This window comes from Aotus nancymaae, unplaced genomic scaffold (genome assembly GCF_030222135.1).
Source record: "Aotus nancymaae isolate 86718 unplaced genomic scaffold, 86718_ANA_hifiasm-v0.15.2.pri h1tg000062l, whole genome shotgun sequence".
Taxonomy (NCBI): Eukaryota; Metazoa; Chordata; class Mammalia; order Primates; family Aotidae; genus Aotus; species Aotus nancymaae.
In genome coordinates, this window is record NW_026988476.1 from 38,194,203 (window position 1) to 38,216,072 (window position 21,870).

General features: G+C 36.7%; 1 protein-coding gene across 9 annotated transcripts in view; it reads right to left on the reverse strand.

The window, feature by feature from the left end:
- Positions 1-21,870, reverse strand: part of CEP152 (centrosomal protein 152) — a 77,101-nt gene that overhangs the window by 53,576 nt on the left and 1,655 nt on the right. For 5 of the 9 annotated variants that reach the window (XM_012442383.2, XM_012442382.2, XM_012442387.2 and 2 more), the window contains exons 2-9: positions 17,649-17,742; positions 9,917-10,020; positions 9,629-9,698; positions 9,269-9,547; positions 7,996-8,164; positions 4,975-5,115; positions 2,552-2,691; positions 355-555 (exon numbers count right to left, since the gene is read on the reverse strand). In XM_012442383.2, the coding sequence (XP_012297806.2) occupies positions 355-555; positions 2,552-2,691; positions 4,975-5,115; positions 7,996-8,164; positions 9,269-9,547; positions 9,629-9,698; positions 9,917-10,020; positions 17,649-17,735 (1,191 nt within the window). In that variant the 5' untranslated portion in view covers positions 17,736-17,742. Of the gene's footprint in view, positions 1-354; positions 556-2,551; positions 2,692-4,974; positions 5,116-7,995; positions 8,165-9,268; positions 9,548-9,628; positions 9,699-9,916; positions 10,055-17,648; positions 17,743-21,870 lie in introns of all 9 variants that reach the window. The other 4 variants (XM_012442388.2, XM_012442385.2, XM_012442389.2 and 1 more) reach the window with 2 other exon arrangements.

Sequence of the window (21,870 nt, forward strand, 5' to 3'; positions counted from 1 at the left end):
AGAAAACCTCTCAGGTTCCAGCCAGCCTCTGGCACACTCATTTGTTTTGATCTGGATTTATTCTAGGACCATATAAACAATATGCACAAATAACTCTACAAATAAAAAACAAGTAATGTGAAAACTGAGAAAGTACTAATAATCATATAAGAAGTAGAGTTTCCAAAAGTATACCTTTAGGATGTATTCTCAGATTAAAATTTCACTGGCTTTTAAGTTTCACTCACATCACACACAATCTAACATTTACTACACACATCCAAGAATTCTATATGATGAACCATAAAATATCAGTTACAAAACATAACCAGCTTTACTTGCTGGTAACAGTTGCTCATTTGAAATCATCCCAACCTGCTCTTTAAGTGCGGCAACTGTGGCATCCAAATTCTTTTGTAAGGACAATACTTGCTCTTCGTACTTCTTTGTGAGGCCCATGACAATGTTCTCATGCTGTTCTCTAGCTCGTTGAAGTGATTCAGAATGATGCAGGTCCACCAGCTGCTGCTTCAAGCTTTCCAGAGCCATTTCAGTTGTTCTGGACTTCTTGATCATCTAGTAAATACACACAGGATATCCATGTTTAAAATATCTGCATAGTATTTTAACTCTGTGCTGTCTATAAACTTCTTTTACTATAAACTAAAACTCAAGCATGTTTTAATGACAGTAAAGAAGAAGGGGTCTCCACTCCCCATGGCTCAAGCTCCTTAAAATGGCCCTAGCTGGGACCCTCCAGACCCATAGTTGTTGGAAACAGTGTTCTCTGAGAAAAATTCATTTGGTAGTTACCTGAGGGGAGTGAAAGAGGATTTTGCGCAGCATGATGGATGTGACTTTAAGGCAAGGAATCTGCTGCTGCTGTGATGGCCTCAGTGCTGTTTGCATTGCTCTATGACCAAAGTGTGGGGTAACCCAAATTGTTAGGTCACAGAAAAATGACAACTGTTGCTTCAAAGACTGATGAAAACTGCCAATGGTCACTTACTAAAAACAAAGTTTTCAAAACTATAACTGCATAGCTGGTATTGTAGGCAAGATCATGGCCCCCTGAAATGCCTATGTCCTAATACCCAAAACCTGTGAATAGGTTACATCACATGGGAAGGGAACATTAAGATTGTACATGGAATTAATATTGCTAATTAGATTGCCTTAAAATAAGGTGAATATCCTAGATGATCCAGGTGGGCCCAATGTAACCACAGGGTCCATAAATGAGGAAAACTAAGGCAGAAAAGTCAGAACAAGAGAGACTCAACCAGCCATTGCTGGCTTTGAAGACAGAAATGGGCCACAAACCAAGGAACACAGGCGGCCTCTAGAAGTTGGAAATAGTGAGAAAATGAATTCTCCCCTAAAGCTTCTAGAAAGCAACGCAGCCTTGCTGACACCCCGATTTTAGCCTACTGAGATCCATGTCAGACTTTTGACCTCCAGAACTGTGAGATAAATTTGTGTTGTTTTAAACTACTAAATTTGTGGTCATCTGTTACAGCAGCAATAGGAAACTAATATACTTGATGATTCTGCTGCTTTTTTTAATGCTCCACTATTATTTGATAAAGTAATTGCTAACATAAAAAGATGACAAAGTTATAACTTTTTACTACATAAAAGCAATTTAACTTTTTAATCTAATAACTATCGGTTTTCAAAAAGTTAAAAATAATCTACATTATATACAATAATGAAAATTTCAAAAGAGAAATATTCTTCATCCTATCCCAGAGACTGCCAATTTATTCCAATAATGCTTTCATTGCTAAGAGATCCATCCATTAAATAACCCGGATAATTTGTGCCAGGCAGGGTTCTAAACACTAAGGACATAATGACCACACATAGAAAAGGTGTTACTACTTTCTCTTACTCTCTTACTACTTTCTAGTGGGAAGAGACCATAAATAACAAGTAAACAAATGAGATCATTTCAGATAGTCATAGAATAGAGTAATAGAACATGGCATGATGAAGATGAGTTGGAGGATGGAGGATGGAGCTTCGGGCTACCTCACATATAAAGTGAATGGAAAGTCCTCTGAAAAGGTGACTATTTTTAGCTATGACCTGAAGGATGAGGAGGAGCCAGATGTAAGACAACACTGTTTAAACTGTTTCATTAAACCATCCTCAGACTTAGCTACAAGTCTCACCCAAAACCAAGCTCATTATTTCATAGTCACTTTCACTTTTAACCATGCCCCCTGGAAAAAATGAATCAACCACCACCAGGCTTAGCTACCAATGACTTGTGACTATTTCCAAAAATCAAATGGCTATCTCATTAATCAAAGAATGTGAATGTGTCACCACTTTAAACTCAAGTCTAAAGAACAGTTCTCCAAATGGTTAAGAAGCAACCGAATTTTTTTAAAAAAAGCTTCTCAGGATACCAATTCTGAAGGAAACTATTTCAGTCAGGAAATTTAAGTTCGAATGCTTTGTCAATAATTTCAAAGTTCTTCTAAATTTAGTCCTGCCCTATAAAAAGTTTTGTTAAATAACTAAACTTTTAACTTTTTTACCATACATAAGTTAAAACAGGTACCTGTTCTTCATTGACTTTTAATGCTTGTATTTGAGTCTCCAGTGCTTTTATTTGAGCTTCAAGCTGTATCTCTCTTTCTTTTCCATCCTGAAAGAGTTTCTGTGATTCTCGAAGGCTGAGAGTCAAACCATCCTTTTCATCTATGGTATTAAAAATATTTATATAAATGTTACTGTAGAGGGACCCCAATGTCACGATCACTATCAGATATCACATCTGTGTCATATATAAATGTTGTTGAATTAAATTTAATTCAGAAAAATTAACTTTAGTTTATTTAGAGAAAACCAAATAAAGAAATATTTATTTATTTATTTATTTAGAGAGAGGGTCTCACTCTGTCACCCAGGCTGGAGTGCAGTGGCACAATCTAGGCTCACTACAACCTCAGTCTCCCAAGTAGCTGGGATTACAGGCACCTACCACCACTCCCAGATAATTTTTGTATTTTTAGCAAAGATGGGGTTTCACTATGTTGGCCAGGCTCATCTCGAACTCCTGACCTTGAGTGATCCATCCACCTTGGCCTCCCAAAGTCCTGGGATTAAAGGCGACCTTGCCCAGCCCCAAATAAATAAATAATTTAAAATTAAAAATTAAAAAAAAAAACCTAAATGACACCAAAAAAATTTTTTTTAGAGAAACTTCCTTTAAAAATACTATTAGGCTTGGGGCCGTGGCTGACACCTGTAATCCCAGCACTTTGGGAGGCTGAGACAGGCGGATCATGAGGTAATGAGATCAAGACCATCCTAGCCATCATGACAAAATCCCGTCTCTACTAAAAATACAAAAATCAACTGGGTGTGGCAGCACACGCCTGTAGTCCCAGCTACTCAGGAGGCTGAGGCAGGAGAATCGCTTGAACCCAGGAGGTAGAGGTTGCAGTTGCCAAGATTGCACCATTGCACTCCAGCATGGGCAACAAAAACAAAAAAATTATTGCATCCCTTTTAAACTCCTGCTAATCAAAGAAGTTATCTGAGGACTAATTATCTGACACATACTTGCACTGAACTGTTAAACTCACCTAATCTTAAATTCTTCCCACATAATTTGCTATAACAGCTCACAAGTTATTCTCTCAAAATAAATTTTACGAGCATTGCAGAAAGAGACATTTTCACCATCAATTACATTTGAAATGAGCTAGAGTTCAGTCACAAAATTATTCTGCAAATGAAAGTTCAATGTGGACCAAAACTACAGAAACCACAGGAGTAAGCAATTATAATTGGAATCTGTATTTACTCTATGTGTTTATCCCAGATATGGCACTTCACAATCACTAACTCTTATTTGGATTAAAACATTTATGGTAATTTGTAGCCCCAGAAAACGCTGCAGTGAAAACTAAGTACAAATCACTCTGAAAGTTGGAATACTTGATCTAGAGAAATGACATAAGGAATCAACAACTTTTTTTAAGACAGAATGCCATCAGTATAAACAGGCTGGGCGCAGTGGCTCACATCTGGACTCACAGCATTTTGGGAGTCCAAGGCAGGTGGATCATCTGAGGTCAAGAATTCAAGACCAGCCTGGCCAACATGGTGAAATCCCCAGTCCCTACCAAAAATACAAAAATTAGCCGGGTGCGGTGGCAGGCGCCTGTAATCCCAGCTACTCGGGAGGCCAAGGCAGGGGAATCACTTGAACCCAGAAGGCAGAGGTTGCAGTGAGCTGAGGTCATGACATTGCACTCCAGCCTGGGTGACAGAGCAAGACTCCATCCCAAAAATAATAATGTTCAACAATTCTAAAAACCTAAGCGAGAACCTAAGAGAGAAAAAGGAAAAAATGAGGACTCCAAAATAATGTGTCCTTTTTAAAAAAAATATATATATATACTTTAAGTTCTGAGGTACATTGGCACAATGTGCAGATTTATTACATAGGTACACTTGTGCCTTGTGGTTTTTGTTGTTGTTGTTTTGAGACAGAGTCTCGCTCTGTCACCCAGGCTGGAGTGCAGTGGTGTTTTCTCGGCTCACTGCAACCTCCACCTCCCCCGTTCAGGTAATGCTCCTTCTCCTGCCTCAGCCTCCTGAGTAGCTGGGATTACGGGCTCCTGCCAGCATGCCCAGCTAATTTTTCTATTTTTAGTAGAGACAGGGTTTCACCATTTTGGCAGGCTGGTCTCAAACTCCTGACCTCAAGCGATCTGCCCCGCTTGCCCTCCCAAAGTGCTAGGATTACAGGCGTGAGCCACCACACCTGGTATCCAAAACAGAGTATTCTAAAGAGAAGTAATCCAAGGCAAACACTCAGAAATCCTAGGTTTTGTTTTGCTATGTGTCACTTGCTATGAACCCTCTAACCAAGTGCTTTAACTCTCTAAGCTTTGTATTTAATATGAGGTTATTGGAAATAAGATATCTAGCTCCAGTGTACCTCATAAATGACGGCATCCAGCATCTTACCTTTTATTATCAGAAGCTGGTGATTCAGATATCGAATTTGACGTTCGCTTTCATTTAACTTTTCAATTAAGTTCTCCAGTTGTCTCTCTTTTGCTTTGTTAAGAACCTGAAGTTGAATAATCTGCATATTTTCTGCAGATTCTGGGAATTAAAGGCAATTTATTAGATAAAAACATACCAAAATATAAATTTATAGTCATTTAAAGCAGTGTTTTTCAAACTATGGCTACAACATTTTAGAGCATCATGAAATCAATTCAGTGAATTGTGACTAGGATTTAAAAAGAGAGACTATATCAGAGTGTATCATATAGTAAGAATCAGTCTTTTTTTGTGAAACTTTTGTTTCATTTATATATACTTGTTCATAGAGATGTATGTTGTAGACCACATCACAATGTAAAAAATATAGTTTCTGGCAGTGGGACACTGCCAAAAAAGTTTGAAAGTCATTGTTTAGGTTATAACCCTGAATCACTAACTACCATTTTAGCCAATTAAAAATTAGTATATAACAACTGCAATGAAATAAAGTAATATTCTCTCAGAAAATTTAAAACAAAACAAGTACAGCAGCTTCTGTAAAATCATTATTACAGAAAATTTGTAGACAGCCTCAAAATGTTTTATTTTAGGCAGGATTGGGGAAAATATTATATCTATATTTATGCTAGGACATAACTGCTGAATTAATTAGCTAGTGAACAGATTAATCAAGAATTTTGGGGAGAAAGGGAGGGAAGGGAAGGATTGAAAAAGTATCCTTTGGGTACTATGTTCACTATTTGGGTGATGGGTTCACTAGAAGCCAAACCCCAGCATTATTTAATATACCCATGTAACAAACCTGCAAATGTACTCCTCGAATCCATAATTTTTAAAAAAAGGGCCGGGCATGGTGGCTCAGGCCTGTAATCCCAGCAATTTGGGAAGCCAAGGTGGGCAGATCACGAGGTCAGGAGTTTGAGACCAGCCTGGCCAAAATGGTGAAACCCTGTCTCTACTAAAAATATAAAAATTAGCTGGGCGTGGTGGCAGGTGCCTGTAATACTAGCTACTTGGGAGGCTGAGGCAGGAGAATCGTTTGAACCCAGGAGGCAGAGGATGCAGTGAGCCAAGATCACACCATTGCACTCCAGCCTGGATGACAGTGTGAGACTACGTCTCAAAAAAAAAAAAAAGAATTTTGAAGTCTTTTTTCAGAAACAATAAACAATCAGTCATTTGAGGACCACTTTAAAAAGAGTCAGAGACAAAAATGAAGAAAGAATTGGTAAGAGTAGGAGGATAATGCTTCAACTACATAATGATAAATATTCTTCACTTCCTACAAGAACAATGTTTCTGTAAGCTTACAATCAGAAATAAATACATTTACTAAGTTTTAACCACTTGCTAACTAAATAATTCAGTCCTCTTTTAAAACAGAGATCTGGTTAAATAAAGAAAATTAAAGGCTGAAAAGTTTATACAAGTCAAACTCCTCACAGGTCTTACAGTAGAGCTAGCCCAGAAATAAACAGTCTCTAAGCCCCACCTGTCTTCAAAATTTTTTTTTTAAATTACTGTTGCTAAGAAACTATAATCACTAAATTGGCACTACCATTAAGTTATTTAACTTCCAAATGTCAAATTTAGACAAATGTATACCGAACTCAACTTGAAGAAGTGCAGATTGTTTAGAAAGGTAAGGAAAGGTTTCTATATGCAGAAAGACCAGGAGATATAAATATAACTTTTCAAGGGAACTGAAAGAGTAAACACTAAGGAGCTGTCACGCCACTGCTGTGACCTAAAACCAGTTATATACACTGTCCACTTCCTCATTCTACAAAAAAACTTAAAAACAAAAAGAAGCCACCCTCATATTTGCTTTTGATGCCTTCAGGGGAAGATGAGTTCTGGGCCTCCCCCTGTAAGTACCCTGCCATCCCAGTGTACGATGGAACAACACTATGGAGTTACAACCCACAAGTCCAGTTTTCTCTTTGGTATAGCCCAGGTAAGCCCAAATATCCAGTATGACTTTTTCCCTACTAATTAAAGGGAAACAAAAACAAAACAGAAAAGCTTGTTGCCACGCTCTAGAATGATACTGGCTCTTCAATATGCACAAGAATTAGAAGCTATTTAGTATGCCAGAGAGTATAAGAGTAATTCGGTAAAGTCACTATACAGGTTTATATTTTGGAATTTTTGTTTTCTGATACCAGCACTTCATATCAAAATTCTCCAGTAGCTATAGCACTTTTTTCATTCTCTTATTTATATACACACTGTACAAAAAAATGTGGCAAATGTCCCATGACTGAACCTGATATCTAAGTAATTCTGAATATAAAGTAATTTACATCAGAGTAGATTAATTATTACACTAAAAACTGCAAAATCAAAAGAAAAAAGTTGATGATAGCGCCAATGTATTAAACTACACTTCCATATAGTAAGAAATCTGAGAGTGAAAACTATGTTTCATTTTCCAAATTAGGTTTCAGTCAAAACAATATATGACGTTCATAAAAAGTCTTTTTTAATTTTCTTAAATTTCAGATGCGCTCTAGTCTCCTGTATGATAGGCGAGGATACTAACCACTATCCAAATGAGGAAAAAAGACTTAACAAACTAGAATGACTGAAATATATAGTTGGGAAAATGTCTTTTAACTTTTCATTCTGGAAAATTTCAAATATACAAGAAAGTAAAGAGAATAGTACGATGAATCTCCACAAACCCATTTCCCAGATTCAACAATTATGAACTCCTGGCCAGTTTGGCCGCATCTACATTCCCACCTAACATTACCCATCAACAATATATTATTTTAAAGTAAATCCTAGACTTAATGTCAGTTTTTTCATAAATACTCTTAGTATATATCTCTAAAAACAAGGCTCTTTGAAATATCAAGCACAATTCTACTGTCATACTCAAAATATAATGCTTGAATGTGCTCAGATATTTACTGTTCAAATTTCCCCAATTATGTGGTATTAAAAAATAAATATAAACTTGATACCTACTCTCATTAGCTCCTAAAAATTGTTGTTGCAGGTCTTCAAATGTGTCACTTCCTGTTATCTCTGGGGCTGGTGAGCCATTGTTCGGGGCAGAAGACTGATAGGGCTTATATGTCACTTTATTATATGGTTCCAAACCTTGACAACTGGGACCCTGTGATGAACCAAATTGCTATTACAGATGACAGAAGAAACTGACAATTAAGATTTGGCCTTTTCTTCCAAAATCATCTGAATTAGACACCTAAATTTTATGATACAGAACTTACTTTTGTTAGTTACAAAGTTTTATATGTATATATGTATACAGACATACACACACACATACATACAGACACACATATCTAAACATATCTGCTCAAAAGTAGCACTTACTGTTATTTAACACTATTAATTGAAAGTCTGCAATACACATAGACACCTAAATTCTACTTTTGAGCACACGATGAAGCCAATTTTATAAATAAAACTCAAGAATTCCAATAAGACTATATACAAATATTTTAATACAACTGATTTAGATTATGCCAACATCTTGGGAACATAAAAATGCATGTATTCAATACATGAACATGGAATACAGTGCCTCATATCTAATAAATATTCGATAACCCTCATGGGCTGAATAACATTGCACGGAGAGAGAATTAAGAGAAAATAACCACTTAACAGTACCCAAAAATCCATCCTGTCAATGCATGACACAGACTAGCTGTTGAGTTATTTGCTGTCATCGAGAAATTCTAAGAAGCAACTAACTATATCCTGAGGTCTTACTTCATTAAACCCTCCCACAGGAAAAACAAGGTTTTTTGTTTTTTCCTTAACATTCATCCTGTCTACTGTTGTATCACCAAACAAAACAGATAATCAGCTTTGATGTGTTTACCTTAAAATTTGTTATGAGTGGTGAGCAGGAAAATTGAGAAAATTAAATGTCACCTCCATAGAATTACTGTTTTAAAAACTACAAAGAGACCTGAACATAGCTTCTCACTGAAGCACAGGGCAGTGGTAGAAGCAGCAGTAAATGAGGATAGTTATTCTTTGGCAGACTTAACTTTTAATGTTTAAACAACTGTGTCCAAAGAGCTTCTATTTTAAACTTTTGACTTAAGATCACGATTGTATTAGATTGTAAACAGAAAATACCATGACTAATTCACCATGAACCTGAATAAGTGCCCCCTCAAAACTTCGTGTGGTTAAATCATCTTACCACCGCACTTACGTACATTTCCTAAACACACACAAATATCACAAGATTTTACAATACCTGAAAATGGTTCCACTGAGGATCTGAAAATTTAATCACATTGGCTGGTTCATTATTAAATTCCTGTTTCTGACCATTGGTATATGGCCTAAAGTTTTCAGGAAGGTGATATAAATCAGTCTGTTCACATTTACTTGGAGGACTATAACCACTTCCGCCTTCATCTCCACCTTCTTCAGGGTGGTACACAGGATGTCGGTCTTCAGTTTTACTTCTGTTTTCTTCCCAGACATTCCCACATTTTTCTCCAGCATATAAATTCTGAATTTCATTATAGTCCTATTAGATAACAAGAGTAAAACAAAAGCACGGAGATCCATTCCCACCCTCATCTGTGTCATCATCACACCAGATACTTACATTTATACCTTGGGATTTGGGCAGCACTTGCTCATTCCAGTTCATCTCTAATTGCTCAGGATGATGTGGTCTTGAGAAAAATGAATACTTTCAATTTAAAGTGTATCATTTATTTGTACATCAATAACACAAAGAACCCCAAGATTTTAATGTCTTTCCCATCAACCCTCACCCCAAATTTTAAGAATCTATTTATAATTTTATAATCATATACAATATTAAACTACATCAAAAGAAAAAGACTTATAGAATTGTAATATACAAGTGAAAGTGACTTCAGATGCTTACTCTCTGTCTGTGCCATCCTCGCTGCAGTCCGAATAATGGAGCTCAGGAGAGGAGAGGTCGTCATCCAGCATGTCATGGGGAAGGTCTGTGAGTAACTGCTGCAACTGAGTCAGAAGGTCTGCATCAATATCATACCAACTGAAACACAAGTCACCAAACCAAAGCTGCCTTGGAACGAGTCGTTTTTGACTGTAGAAGTCAAAGAAGTTCGTAATTCCCTCTTTTAACTAATTTCTTAAGTTCCACACAAATTATATTCATCATTTCACTTGGGGAAAGGAGAATGCATGATTTTAGGATTTACATCAGAAGGCTTTTTCCTTTCTTTTTTAAACAAAGGTCTCAGATTTAAATACACATAGAGCAGAATTTAAAACTTTTTTGATGGAAACACAGCATGTCACAATAATAGTACAATCATTGTATTATGTTATCACGGTGCAGACTAAGTCTCAGAATCCTGTTTTACCAGTAATCATAGCTTGGGAAATTGACAATTAGACATCCCGAAGGGAATGTGAGTAGCCAGATGTACTCTGGCCAGGTGATGAGAACAGCAGCAGTAGCAGGTGGCCTAGAAGCCCTTAAATGCTCTGATAATGTAGAAACCCGCTGGTAAGTCACTAATTAGTAAAAAGCCATCTAATTCCAAAGATGAAAAGATACACAATACTCTGCTCTTATACAACATCTGAGTAAAAGAAGAGTTGGAAGATTGTTTTCTATAGACAGCACACACAAAAGCCTAACACTAAATCTTACATTAAATATTTGATTTCTTATTATATAAACTAGATAGACAAAATTCATTCACTCAAATTTCAAATGTGATAAAAAAAATGTATAAATCCGCTAGCCTGTTGAATTTCAATAACTATCTGCAATTGTTTTTTTTCAAAACCCAATATAATAATATTATATTACCCTAAAATCCCAATATATGTCTTAAATTATGTAACAATTAGAAGATCAAATATTAGGTTACAAAACACTTTTTAGAGAATCTGTTTCTAATTACTTCTCTTTAAGAAACTAAGCACCAGTTTAATTAACAACTTGACTACCTCCCTCCAAAGTACATAAATCAAACCCATAACATTATGCAAGTGGATTTTAAAGACCCTAAATACTCTGTAAAACCTTTCAGGGAAAAAAAAATGAGATGCTCCCTGGTCTCTAGCAGGTTATTTTTTTTTCTACTTTACCTGTCATTAATACAAAAGAAATGGAACGTGACCATAAAACATATCTGAGTATTATGTTAGGAATTACCAAAAAAAAAAATTTTCTTAAACAAAATATATATAGTAAAAGTTAAACAAATATATTTTAAGGAAGGACTGAAAGGAATGCCCCAAATTCTTTTTTTTTTTTTTTTTTTTAGACGGAGTCTTGCTCTGTCGCCAGGCTGAAGTGCAGTGGTGAAATCTCCGCTCACTGCAACCTCCGCCTCCTGGGTTCAAGCGATTCTTCCGCCTCAGCCTCCCGAGTAGCTGGGACCACAGGCACATGCCACCATGCCCGGCTAATTTTCTTGTATTTTTAGTAGAGACAGGGTTTCACCATGTTGGCCAGGATGGTCTCGATCTCTTGACCTCGTGATCCACTGGCCTCAGCCTCCCAAAGTTGCCCCAAATTCTTAACTGAGCTTTGGTGAAATAAAATTTGTAAATGAGAATAGAATATGTTGGGGGTGGGTGGGAATACTTCCTCACTCCGTATTTCTGATATTCACTGGATGGATTTTTTTTTTAAGGTTTTCTCAATCCATTTGTTTTCTAAACCTTCAACAAGAGAAAGATATTTTCTCCACTGAAAAGTTACCTTGATCTTTAAATCTGTTTAATGCTAACATTAACACACAAGACCCTCATTTATTGCTCACCTGCACATGCAAGGTACTTGAAAAATCATTTTGAGAATTAGCCATATCAGAGTTGACTGAGAGTTATAAAAACAAGAAATACAAAAGATACAACATGAAAAACAAAACAGAACACAGCAACATATCTGTATACTACATGCCTCAAATGAAAGACAGCAAAGCAATTCTATAAAGAAGCAAGCACTAAAGGAAAAAATCGCATCTATGAGGTTTTTTAAAAGTAGTACCACCTGTTGTCTATAATTATGCATCACTGCTTTAAGGAAAAAGACTAACCCTACATGTTACACCAGGAAAAATAAAGCAAATCTTTTATACTTCAAGTAAAGACTCCTGAACAGAAAGAATATTTTCTTCTAAACCTTCAGTGAGGTTCAAGTTCATAACTTTATAATTCAGGGGCGCCTTGACAGGGACATCTGAAGGGACATTTTTTCCCCCGCACAAAAACAAAAAACTACATAATAATTCAGCAGTTATTGTAGCTTTCTTTGCGATACCACAAAATTGGCATCCACAGATGCCATTATAAAATTCGTCTTCAAAAAATTTATCCATCAAGTTCTTTGGCATAGCTGGGTCATATTCCCTGGCTTCTTTAAGTTCAGGGCAGAGGAAAGCTTAATGAAGCGAAGTCCTCCTAAATAAGGCCGTTCAGAAACAAAATCCCACCTCCAATGTTTCCATTTCCCAGGATCAAAGTGTGCCCTCCTCATATACACTGTCAAATTGCTTTTTGGTCACTGAACCCTATGCAATAAAACATAAAATTGCCATATCTAGCTATGCATGTTACCAAATAGAGATTTTTAGAAACTGTAAATTTTCCTCATTAAAGATCTATCAAACTTCCAAATACAGATTCAAGAACAGAAATAACAATCCTTATAAATGATAAAATTTAATCCCACTCATTAATTTAAAATTCATCAGATTGAATTTTTGGCTGCAAGCAGCAATCTCAATAGGATATTATTGTGTATTAACTGAGTTTAAAAATGTAACAGATAACTTCCCTAGAAAAAAGATAATTTGCCAGTCTTAAGGCTTCAATTGAAATAAATTCAGAATCATTCTATAAACTCCTCTCCCTTTCTACTTCACGTTTCTTTCTTAAAAAGAAAAAAGAAGAGAGCGTTTGACTCAAAGAACTTTGTTAACAAAACACTTTGCAATAACCCATGTAGAACATACAAAAGCTGCACTGAAGGGTAAATGTAAAACAAAGAACGTGGAAACCTTTCGTTAGGATTTTCAGCTTAAATTAACTAAACAGATTATCTTCAGAGCCTGTAATCCCCAACATTCATGAAGGCAAGAGGCCTCAAATTACAAACCATACAATAATCTTCTCCGAAGAGAAAGGGTAGCAAATGGAATACCTAACAGTCACATTCCCTTTGAACAAGTGACCTCATAAGTGCACTTCTAAAAAGATTCTGATATTTTAAAATATGAATTATTAAATAATGCTTTCATGGATACACGCTAAATATAAACAAATACTAGCTTTACAACTCCCTCTAGTGGAAACAAAATATCAAAATGCTCGGTAATTACATCAAACAAGGCAGTTACAAAGTGGAAAAAGAAATGCAATGGAAACCTTGCCTCTAAAATACATGATGCCAAGCTAAATGGAGATTTATTATTCTATTAAAGAGCTACCAATATATAAACCAAGTCAGTATTGCCAGGTGAAGTTTCTATCTACCACCTGCTACTTAAACCATTCACCTTTCTACTCAAGATCATTTTCAAATATGTCATCACTAAATGGCCCATCATCACTGAATGACCCATCATCAGCAAATATTATCTTGATATCATAGATTACCAATTATTTATGCCCCAAATCACCAGCTCCAGTATATATACATACATAAATGGAGATTTTTGCTATCTAGAACCAACAACAATCACAGAGCTACTTCTGGCGACGTAGAAAGTACATGCCTACTCCAGCTGACTGTGAGAGTCCAAAATAACAATCTTCCTTAAGCTGTGGCTTTCCCAACAACTAAAAGGCTTATAACAAGCATTCCTATTACAAAAAAACTTTATCTGGGGCTGGGCACGGTGGCTCATGCCTATAATCCCAGGACTTTGGGAGGCCAAGGCAGGTGGACCATCTGAGATCAGGAGTTCAAGACCAGCCTGGGCAACGTAGTGAAACCCCATCTCTACTAAAAATACAAAAAAAAAAAAAAAAAAAAATTAGCCGGGCATGTGGTGCATGCCTCTAATCCCAGATACTCAGGAGGCTGAGGCAGGAGAATTGCTTGAACCCAGGATGGGGAGTGAGCCAAGATTACGTGATTGCATTCCAGTATGGGCAACAGAGCGAGACTCGGTCTCGAAAAAAAAAAGAAAAGAAAACTATATCTCTGTAATATCCAACTGTGAAATCAAAAGGTATAGTGACTTAAGCTGAAAAGTATTTTTGCAAAGTCACATTGTTACATTATAAATGAATTAATACAAGAGCTTCTGAATTCTTTTCTGGGACAGCTTTATAAGGAAAAGTCTGCTTTGGATCAGATCTCTTTCTTAACAAGAAGGACAACTACCATCAGCAGCTCTCAAATGGTACAAGAAAGTAACGTGCTCCAGGAAGTTAGGAGAAACAGAAGTAACGTGTGACAATTAATTGATATTAACTGACAAGATACATATCTCTATGATGTCATCAACCTCACTGATCTGCACCCTAATCTGCTCTGTTGACTAATTTTCAGAGATGGAGATTCAGCTGAAACACTGTGAGAAGCTGTGGCTTATGTACCTCTCTGCTATGCCTTTATGCCTTGACCCCAGTGGGCCAACTTTTACTAATGTACCATTAAGAGTTGTAGCACTTTAGAAATAGATTATAGGACTTTTCTACAAAATTCTTGGTTTGTTTGTTTGTTTTGCAAAATATGGTGATGATCTATTAATGATGATCTGTGCCTTAAGATTCCACTGGTCTAAATATCCTCTAAATATTGAAGCACCTATTTACTAAATGCTTTCCCTTTTCCGAATGTTAAAGGCACTTTCTCCATTTCATCTTCAATGCAAACAATGGAGAGAATAGAAATGGAAAAGGCAAAATTATAATTGTAAATCTGCTCATAACAATGGCATAAAGGTTGGAATGGTGTATTCACTGGGATATGGGCATATGTGGACAAAATCCCAACTGGCACCAAAACAACAAAATTAAACACAGCTTGGAAAAACATGCTGTATTAGCAACTGGCCTTTCATCCCAGACAGTGAAAATCAGGACTATCCAACCATGTACCAAGAGAGGCTCTCACAAACCCTTAGCAGGGCAGACTATGAGTCAGATGTGGTATGCCTGGTAAGCCTTATAGCACATCATCAGGGATAAAGGCATTCCTCCTATGTCAGCAAATTGAACACAAAGTGATTCACTAAGTAGAGAAAGCAATCTGCATTAGCCCACTGCTAACAGTTATAACCTAGCCATAATCCCAAAGCCACAGTCCCAAAGATACCAACAAGGTAGACAGGAAAAAAAGAGCTTTTTTTCTTTAATCTCTTAAGTCTGTGAACCGCTTGGCTATTGCAGGGTCAGGAAGACTGAGATGGTTATAAAGGCTTCTGGATATGCATGCAAGCTTGGGTTTCACCACCCAATTTATTACTTTAATTTGCAGTGACAACGTATACATACAGCTGAAGATTTGTGAAGTTCTGAAGTTTGTTACTGAAATCTGAACCTCTCTGGCCTCTAATCTCACTCTTTCCCTTGCAGCAATTTTTTTTTAGATAAAAATATTTTTATTCACATGAAGTTTCTTACAAATTTAACCATAATCATGATAGTAGAGTCAATTTATACATCCTTCCACTCTGCTAGAAATACTCATTCTTAGATACTTCATCTTTTAAAAACAGCTTTTCCCCTGAAATTCTCTATCCCAGCATACAATCTGTCAAAGAGGTGATCCCAAATAGCTATTTTCTACAGTATCTAGAATTAATCACCTCCTTAACTAATATCTTTTAAAATTTTAACCACACAATACACTGGCAGTATGCTCTCCTTAATACCCTACCTATCTCTCTAATATCTTTCCCAGTGAAAAATCACCTGTCAAAATATTTTTTTCTTCTTTACAGTAATGATTTCTTAAACTGACCCTATCAAGAATCCCAGTGGCTAAACCCCAGGCAACTATCCAAGCCATTGCAGTCCTGAAAACCTCATGCGGCAGGTTCCAAGTAACAGAAAATCCTCATTCCCATCCTTGCCACAACAATTGTTGTGAGGGGCCCTGCCAAAATCCAGAAACTCTCACTGGGGTCATAAACTCAAATGCCCTCAGGGACCTGGCAGAGAATTTACCAGAGTGAAGCAGGCAGGTCTGAGTGCATAAGCCCATGTCTGTGTGAGAAGTGGGGACCGTGGCCAGCTGGGAAAGGAGAGCCACTGCTCAGGTCCAGCCTGCCTGCTGCCATGTGCAAATAGAGGCCAGGTGTGGCCAGGGCTTTGGATGTTTTTAGATAAGCCCGAGACTCGGCAGTGCTGCATAAAATTTTCCAATCTTCAAATACGGATTCAATTTTTTTAAAAGTACTCTGCAACCAAACAATACCTGCCTATGAACCAAATCCAGCAAGTTGCCAGTTTTCTATCACTATCATAATTCTACTGCCAGCTACATGAGCATCAGTCAATTGACCCCATTCTTTGCTTCCTGTTAATACTAATGGTCTCCAATAACAATTTAAAAAGATTTCTTTACATATTAGAAAATGGGTCATATAAAAAACAGTGTTGGGACAGAAGCAGCCTTTTAGCATAGGCAATCAAGAAATTTGACTTAAACTAAAAACAACCAAAACAAGTAAACTGACTTCCACCAATAACACTACTACTGCTACTATTACTATTGCCACCATTTACTGAACACTTACTATGTGCCAAGAATTCTGCTAAACACTTTATATATAAATAATATAATCTCTCCCTTTTATTCATTTCCTTTTATAATCTATTGACCATACAGACTTCTGAAAGATCTTCAAAAATATGATATCACTTTTCCTTGCTTAAAATCCTCCACTGCCTTCCCATTGCTCTTAGAATAAAATACAAACACCTTATCACGGCTTTCCGTGGTCCAACACCCACATCTCCACCCGACATCCACCACCCAACACTGGCTCGTATATAACCAATACCATGGCCTTCTGGCTGCTCCACAGATAACATGGGGTCTCTTCCCAACTCCCCAGCTTACACTCCTTGGTGTTTTGGCCTAGAATGATCTTCCTCAGGCTTCTTCATGGCTGGTTCCTTCTCATGAGTCAAGTCTCAGCTCAAATATTGCCTCCTCTTAGAGACCTTCCCTCACCACCCCATCTACAGCAATCCCCTACCAATTGCTTTCATAGCACTCCAGTGTGTTTCCCTGTCATTTATCAACGATAAATTATCACTCACTCAAATTACTTTCCTCACTTGTTTATCGTCTGCCTCCACTAGGATGTCAACTACCCACAGCAAAGACCCTTGTCAGACTTGTTCATGGCAACGTTACAAGCACCTAGAAACTAACCTTCCACTTCCAAAGGCAACCATTACCTCCTAAACGAAAATAAAATTTTAACCATTTATCTGATGGCATCATTCACAGTTGTGTTTTTTTCTTGTCTCGAAAATAGAAGCATTCCACTTAAACACTTTTTTAGTCTAAATAACAAGCAGATTTTAGGGTTGTTTTAAAAAAAACTTTCAAATCCCTTCAAAATGACACAAGATGGTATGATTTTGATCAGGAAATAAAACTTGTTAAAGATTGGGTTCAGGGTCAGTTTGTAACAACTTACCTCTTTCTCTCTTTCATAGTCCTCTTTGTCATATTCCTCATCTTCACTTGGTGCCGGTAGCGCCACACTGCCAAAGTCTAACGACATGGTCCGCCTGTGGGAAGAGAAAGATGTTTGGTTTCTGAATATCCCATAAGATCTCCCCAGAACAAACTACATAAAAGATGCCATACATACACAAAGTCAAAAGACAGAAACAGACGTGGAGAAAATATGTGTAACTTAGGTATGGCTAATACAAATAATTGTGATTCATAGAAAATAGCTGTATGACAGCAACTCATGGAAAAGAAAAAATGCAAATAGGTAATAACACTATGAACAGACCTTTCTAGTGGTCTGAAAAGTGTAAGTTAAAACAGTAAGATATTTGCTCATATGAAAAATAAGATGACAATAATAATAAACTAGAAATGTGCCAGATGTAAAAATCTTGAGCTCAAACAAAATTTCAGATGTGCTACATTCAACATGGCACAGGTAGTATCCTAATTGCTTTTTTTTGAATACCAGAAATCCAAATATCATGCTTCACAAAAAAAGGGCCCCTAAATCATGAGTGAATGACTGCCACCCAGAAACCATTTGCAATCCAGTAAATTCCACAGAGCACACAACAAAATATAAGTCTTAAATGTCCTCCTCTAAAGCTTGATAAAATCAGGTTCTGGCAATAAACTCAGGAAAAACAGAAGAGAGGGCTGTGAAGCTACACCACTGTGGACTTCCAATTCCAAAAGCAACAGCAAGCGTTCCCTGGGGAGCAGTCACTGCTGCGGCAAAAGCAGCCGCAGGAAATGGGTTTTCAACTACTTACCGTCAAAAAAGCTGCTGCTGATTTAAATTATACTTAGGGATCCTGACACTACACATAAACTCCTCAGAACTTCAAAGCTTCAAACCTCCAAACAATCCCAACGAAAAACTAGGCAGGTGTCATCAATTACCTGGCCTCACACTGCCCTCTATTCAGTCCACTGTTGTTCATGCCAATGAAACGCACTTGGATGTGAGCCCGAGCCACAACTCATTCTCTACACCTTTCGAGCTCTAAAATATCATTCAGCTGGAAGTCAAATCAGAATCACAGAGAGCCAGTAATCCAAACGCATTTTACCCTAAAGAGCTTAGTGCTCTCGTCTTAACAGGTAAGAACTATGTCACAAACTTCTACGGAAGCCAATAGCTCTAGAGCACACAACATCCCATTTCATCAGATCTAAGATTTCTTTGATTCTATGACGCAGTTCCATTTGTAGCAGTGGGAACAAGATGCAGCCACTAAAGTTATGACATAACACTAATTTTAGGACACCGTCTATGTTGTAGATATTAAAATGTGAAAATGTGCAAGCTAGAATACATAAATATGGTATTAAAGATTAACACACATATGAACTTCAGTGGTGAAAATCCCCCTACGTCAAGTTTTTGTATTTCAAAGACCGAGTTAATGTTTCTTAGCCATCCTCTAATTTGCAGTCTACCTTCTAATCCCTTCCTCTCTGGTCCCTACACTTCAACTTATATCAACTCAGACTCTTCACATCAACTTAAAACCCTCCAGCCTCTGCTTCTCAGACCACACCTACTCCTTTCTACACTTGTGCCAGGGATCAAGGGGGAAGAGACATGCATATCGAGGAAAACAAATCTATCTGTAACTATCATTTTGTGTATCACCATAAGACAAAGATATAAGTATGGTAAAGAGCCTATAACATAGGAGAAATGGTGAGGGGAAAACACACACTCTCATGTCTCCAGATTTTTTTTCCACTCCTGCAAGTGGACTTGTCTACAGAACACTATGTATAGATAATGAAAATACTAGCCCACCTAAATCACATCTCCTTAAAAGAGATTAAATTAAGCTGGACCTTAAAGACATTCCTGAATCCTCCAGGCAGAAATAATCCTTTCTGCTTCTGAATTACGTGTCTTCTACCTCTCTTGCATTTAACTATAAATACAAGACAAAATATGGAATTGGGGTTAATTTCTCCTTCATTAAGTTAAAGAAAAGAGGTTTGTTCCAATCCTTTATTAGCCTGACATAAATTGATGTTGATTATTGAAAAAGAACATTAAGATTTACAAGAGCCTATTGCTAAAAATGTAGCTATTAATATTTTAAATAGAGAGCTACTTTTCCTCAGATAGAGAATAATTCTACACGGTGTTTTTTGTTTTCAAAGTAAAGAGAAGGCCCCACCTGTGGTGGCTCACGCCTGTAATTCCAGCGCTTTGGGAGGCCAAGGCAGGTGGATCACCTGAAGTTGGGAGTTCCAGACCAGCCTGACCAACATGGAGAAACTCCATCTCTACTAAAAATACAAAATTAGCCGGGCATGGCGCTGCATGCCTGTAATCCCAGCTACTCAGGAGGCTGAGGAAGCAGAATCGCTTGAACCCAGGAGGCAGAGGTTGCAGTGAGCCGAGATCACACCATTGCACTCCAGTCTGGGCAACAAGAGTGAAACTCTGTCTCAAAAATAAATAAAATGTAAAAGATCAAAGTATATATCTTTAATGTTATTTTAAATCCAAACCATGTCATTAAAGAAGACATCTAAAAATACCTAAAAAGACCAAAATCTCCCTCACTGAAGAAAAGGTATAAATAAGTTTTCCTTTTGAGAAGAATAAACTTTAACGGACTTTAAGAAATGATTTCAGATATAAAGGGAAATCTCATCAACTTACTGTGGTTAAATATATATATATATACTAAAAAGGTAATACATACTTAAAATGAGACTTAAAAGCTAATACTTTAATTTATCAATCACCACTCATTATCACTGACCAACATGGAGAAACACCATCTCTACTAAAAATACAAAATTAGCTCAGGCATGGTGTTGCATGCCTGTAATCCCAGCTACTCAGGAGGCTGAGGCAGGAGAATCACCTCAGACTTTATTGCAATATTTAGAACAACTGAAGAGACTGCCTTAAAAAAAAAAGTAAGATAGAAACCCAAAAGCCATAAAAAAAAAAATGTGATGGAAACCTAACCACAAAAAAAATAAAATTTTGTATAAGGCAAAAGACAATCATTAACAAGTCAAGTATTATGTATGAAAAAATATATGACTAACAATGTCAGAAAAAATAAGAATGAGAAAAATATTTCCAAAGCACATGACAAAGTCCCAATATAGAATTCTTACAAAGAAATGAAAAAATCCAATGTAAAACTGGGCAACTGACATTTTATTTTAAAAAGTATAAATCAATCAGATTGAAAAGATGCTTATGCTCATAATGTTTCTAAGAAGTGTCATTTAAACAACAATATGCCATTTTCAACCACTAGATTGAACAAAAAAATTTGTTATCACCCAGTGGTGAAGTCATTTTGTATTCTGTAACTCATGAGTTGCTGGTGAAAATATGAACTGTTAAACCATCTTGAAAACTATCAATATCAATATGTTGAAAATGAACATTTGTACTAGTAAAATTATTTTTGAATTTGTCAATACTTGAGTTAATTTGCACTAGTAAAAAAATGAACATTTGCACTAGTAAAATTATTTTTGAATTTGTCAATACTTGAATTAATTTGCACTAGTAAAAAAATGAACATTTGCACTAGTAAAATTATTTTTGAATTAATTTGTTAATACTATGAATTTGTCAATACAATACAGTAAAAACAATGAAATATTTCTGTATCTATTGACTCAAGGCTGACCACTTAAGAAATCAAGATGCAGAATAAGTGCACAGTATGTTTTAGTTTTCCTTTTCAATAGCAGTCTGGTAGACATTCTTCCTAGATAACTTTTTCTGAACCCTTAACAAGACTATAAAAAGGACGTCCTGTTGTTATACTCAGATGGATGCTCTGATCCAGCATTCCTTTTGTTGTCCCGGTTTTCTTCTCTGCCCTCCTTGCAACAAAACCAATGGGTGTTTAGTTGGACAAAAGATTACGAAGCAAAAGTAGCACTGTTTTTGCCTCATCTAATAAACTATAAGCACCCTGAAGGCAGAATTAAAATGTGTCTGCCGCCTTGCACACAACAAATATCTGTTGACTGAATATGATATAGGTATGTTACCTATATACATTCATTATTTCAATAAAATTTTATTGAATACCTACTGTGTTCCAGATCATATCCTAGTTGCATCTAAGACATGGTACTAGCCATGAGAAGCTGTCTCTGCTCATCCTCTCTTGGACAGCCACTGAGATAAACTAAAAGTT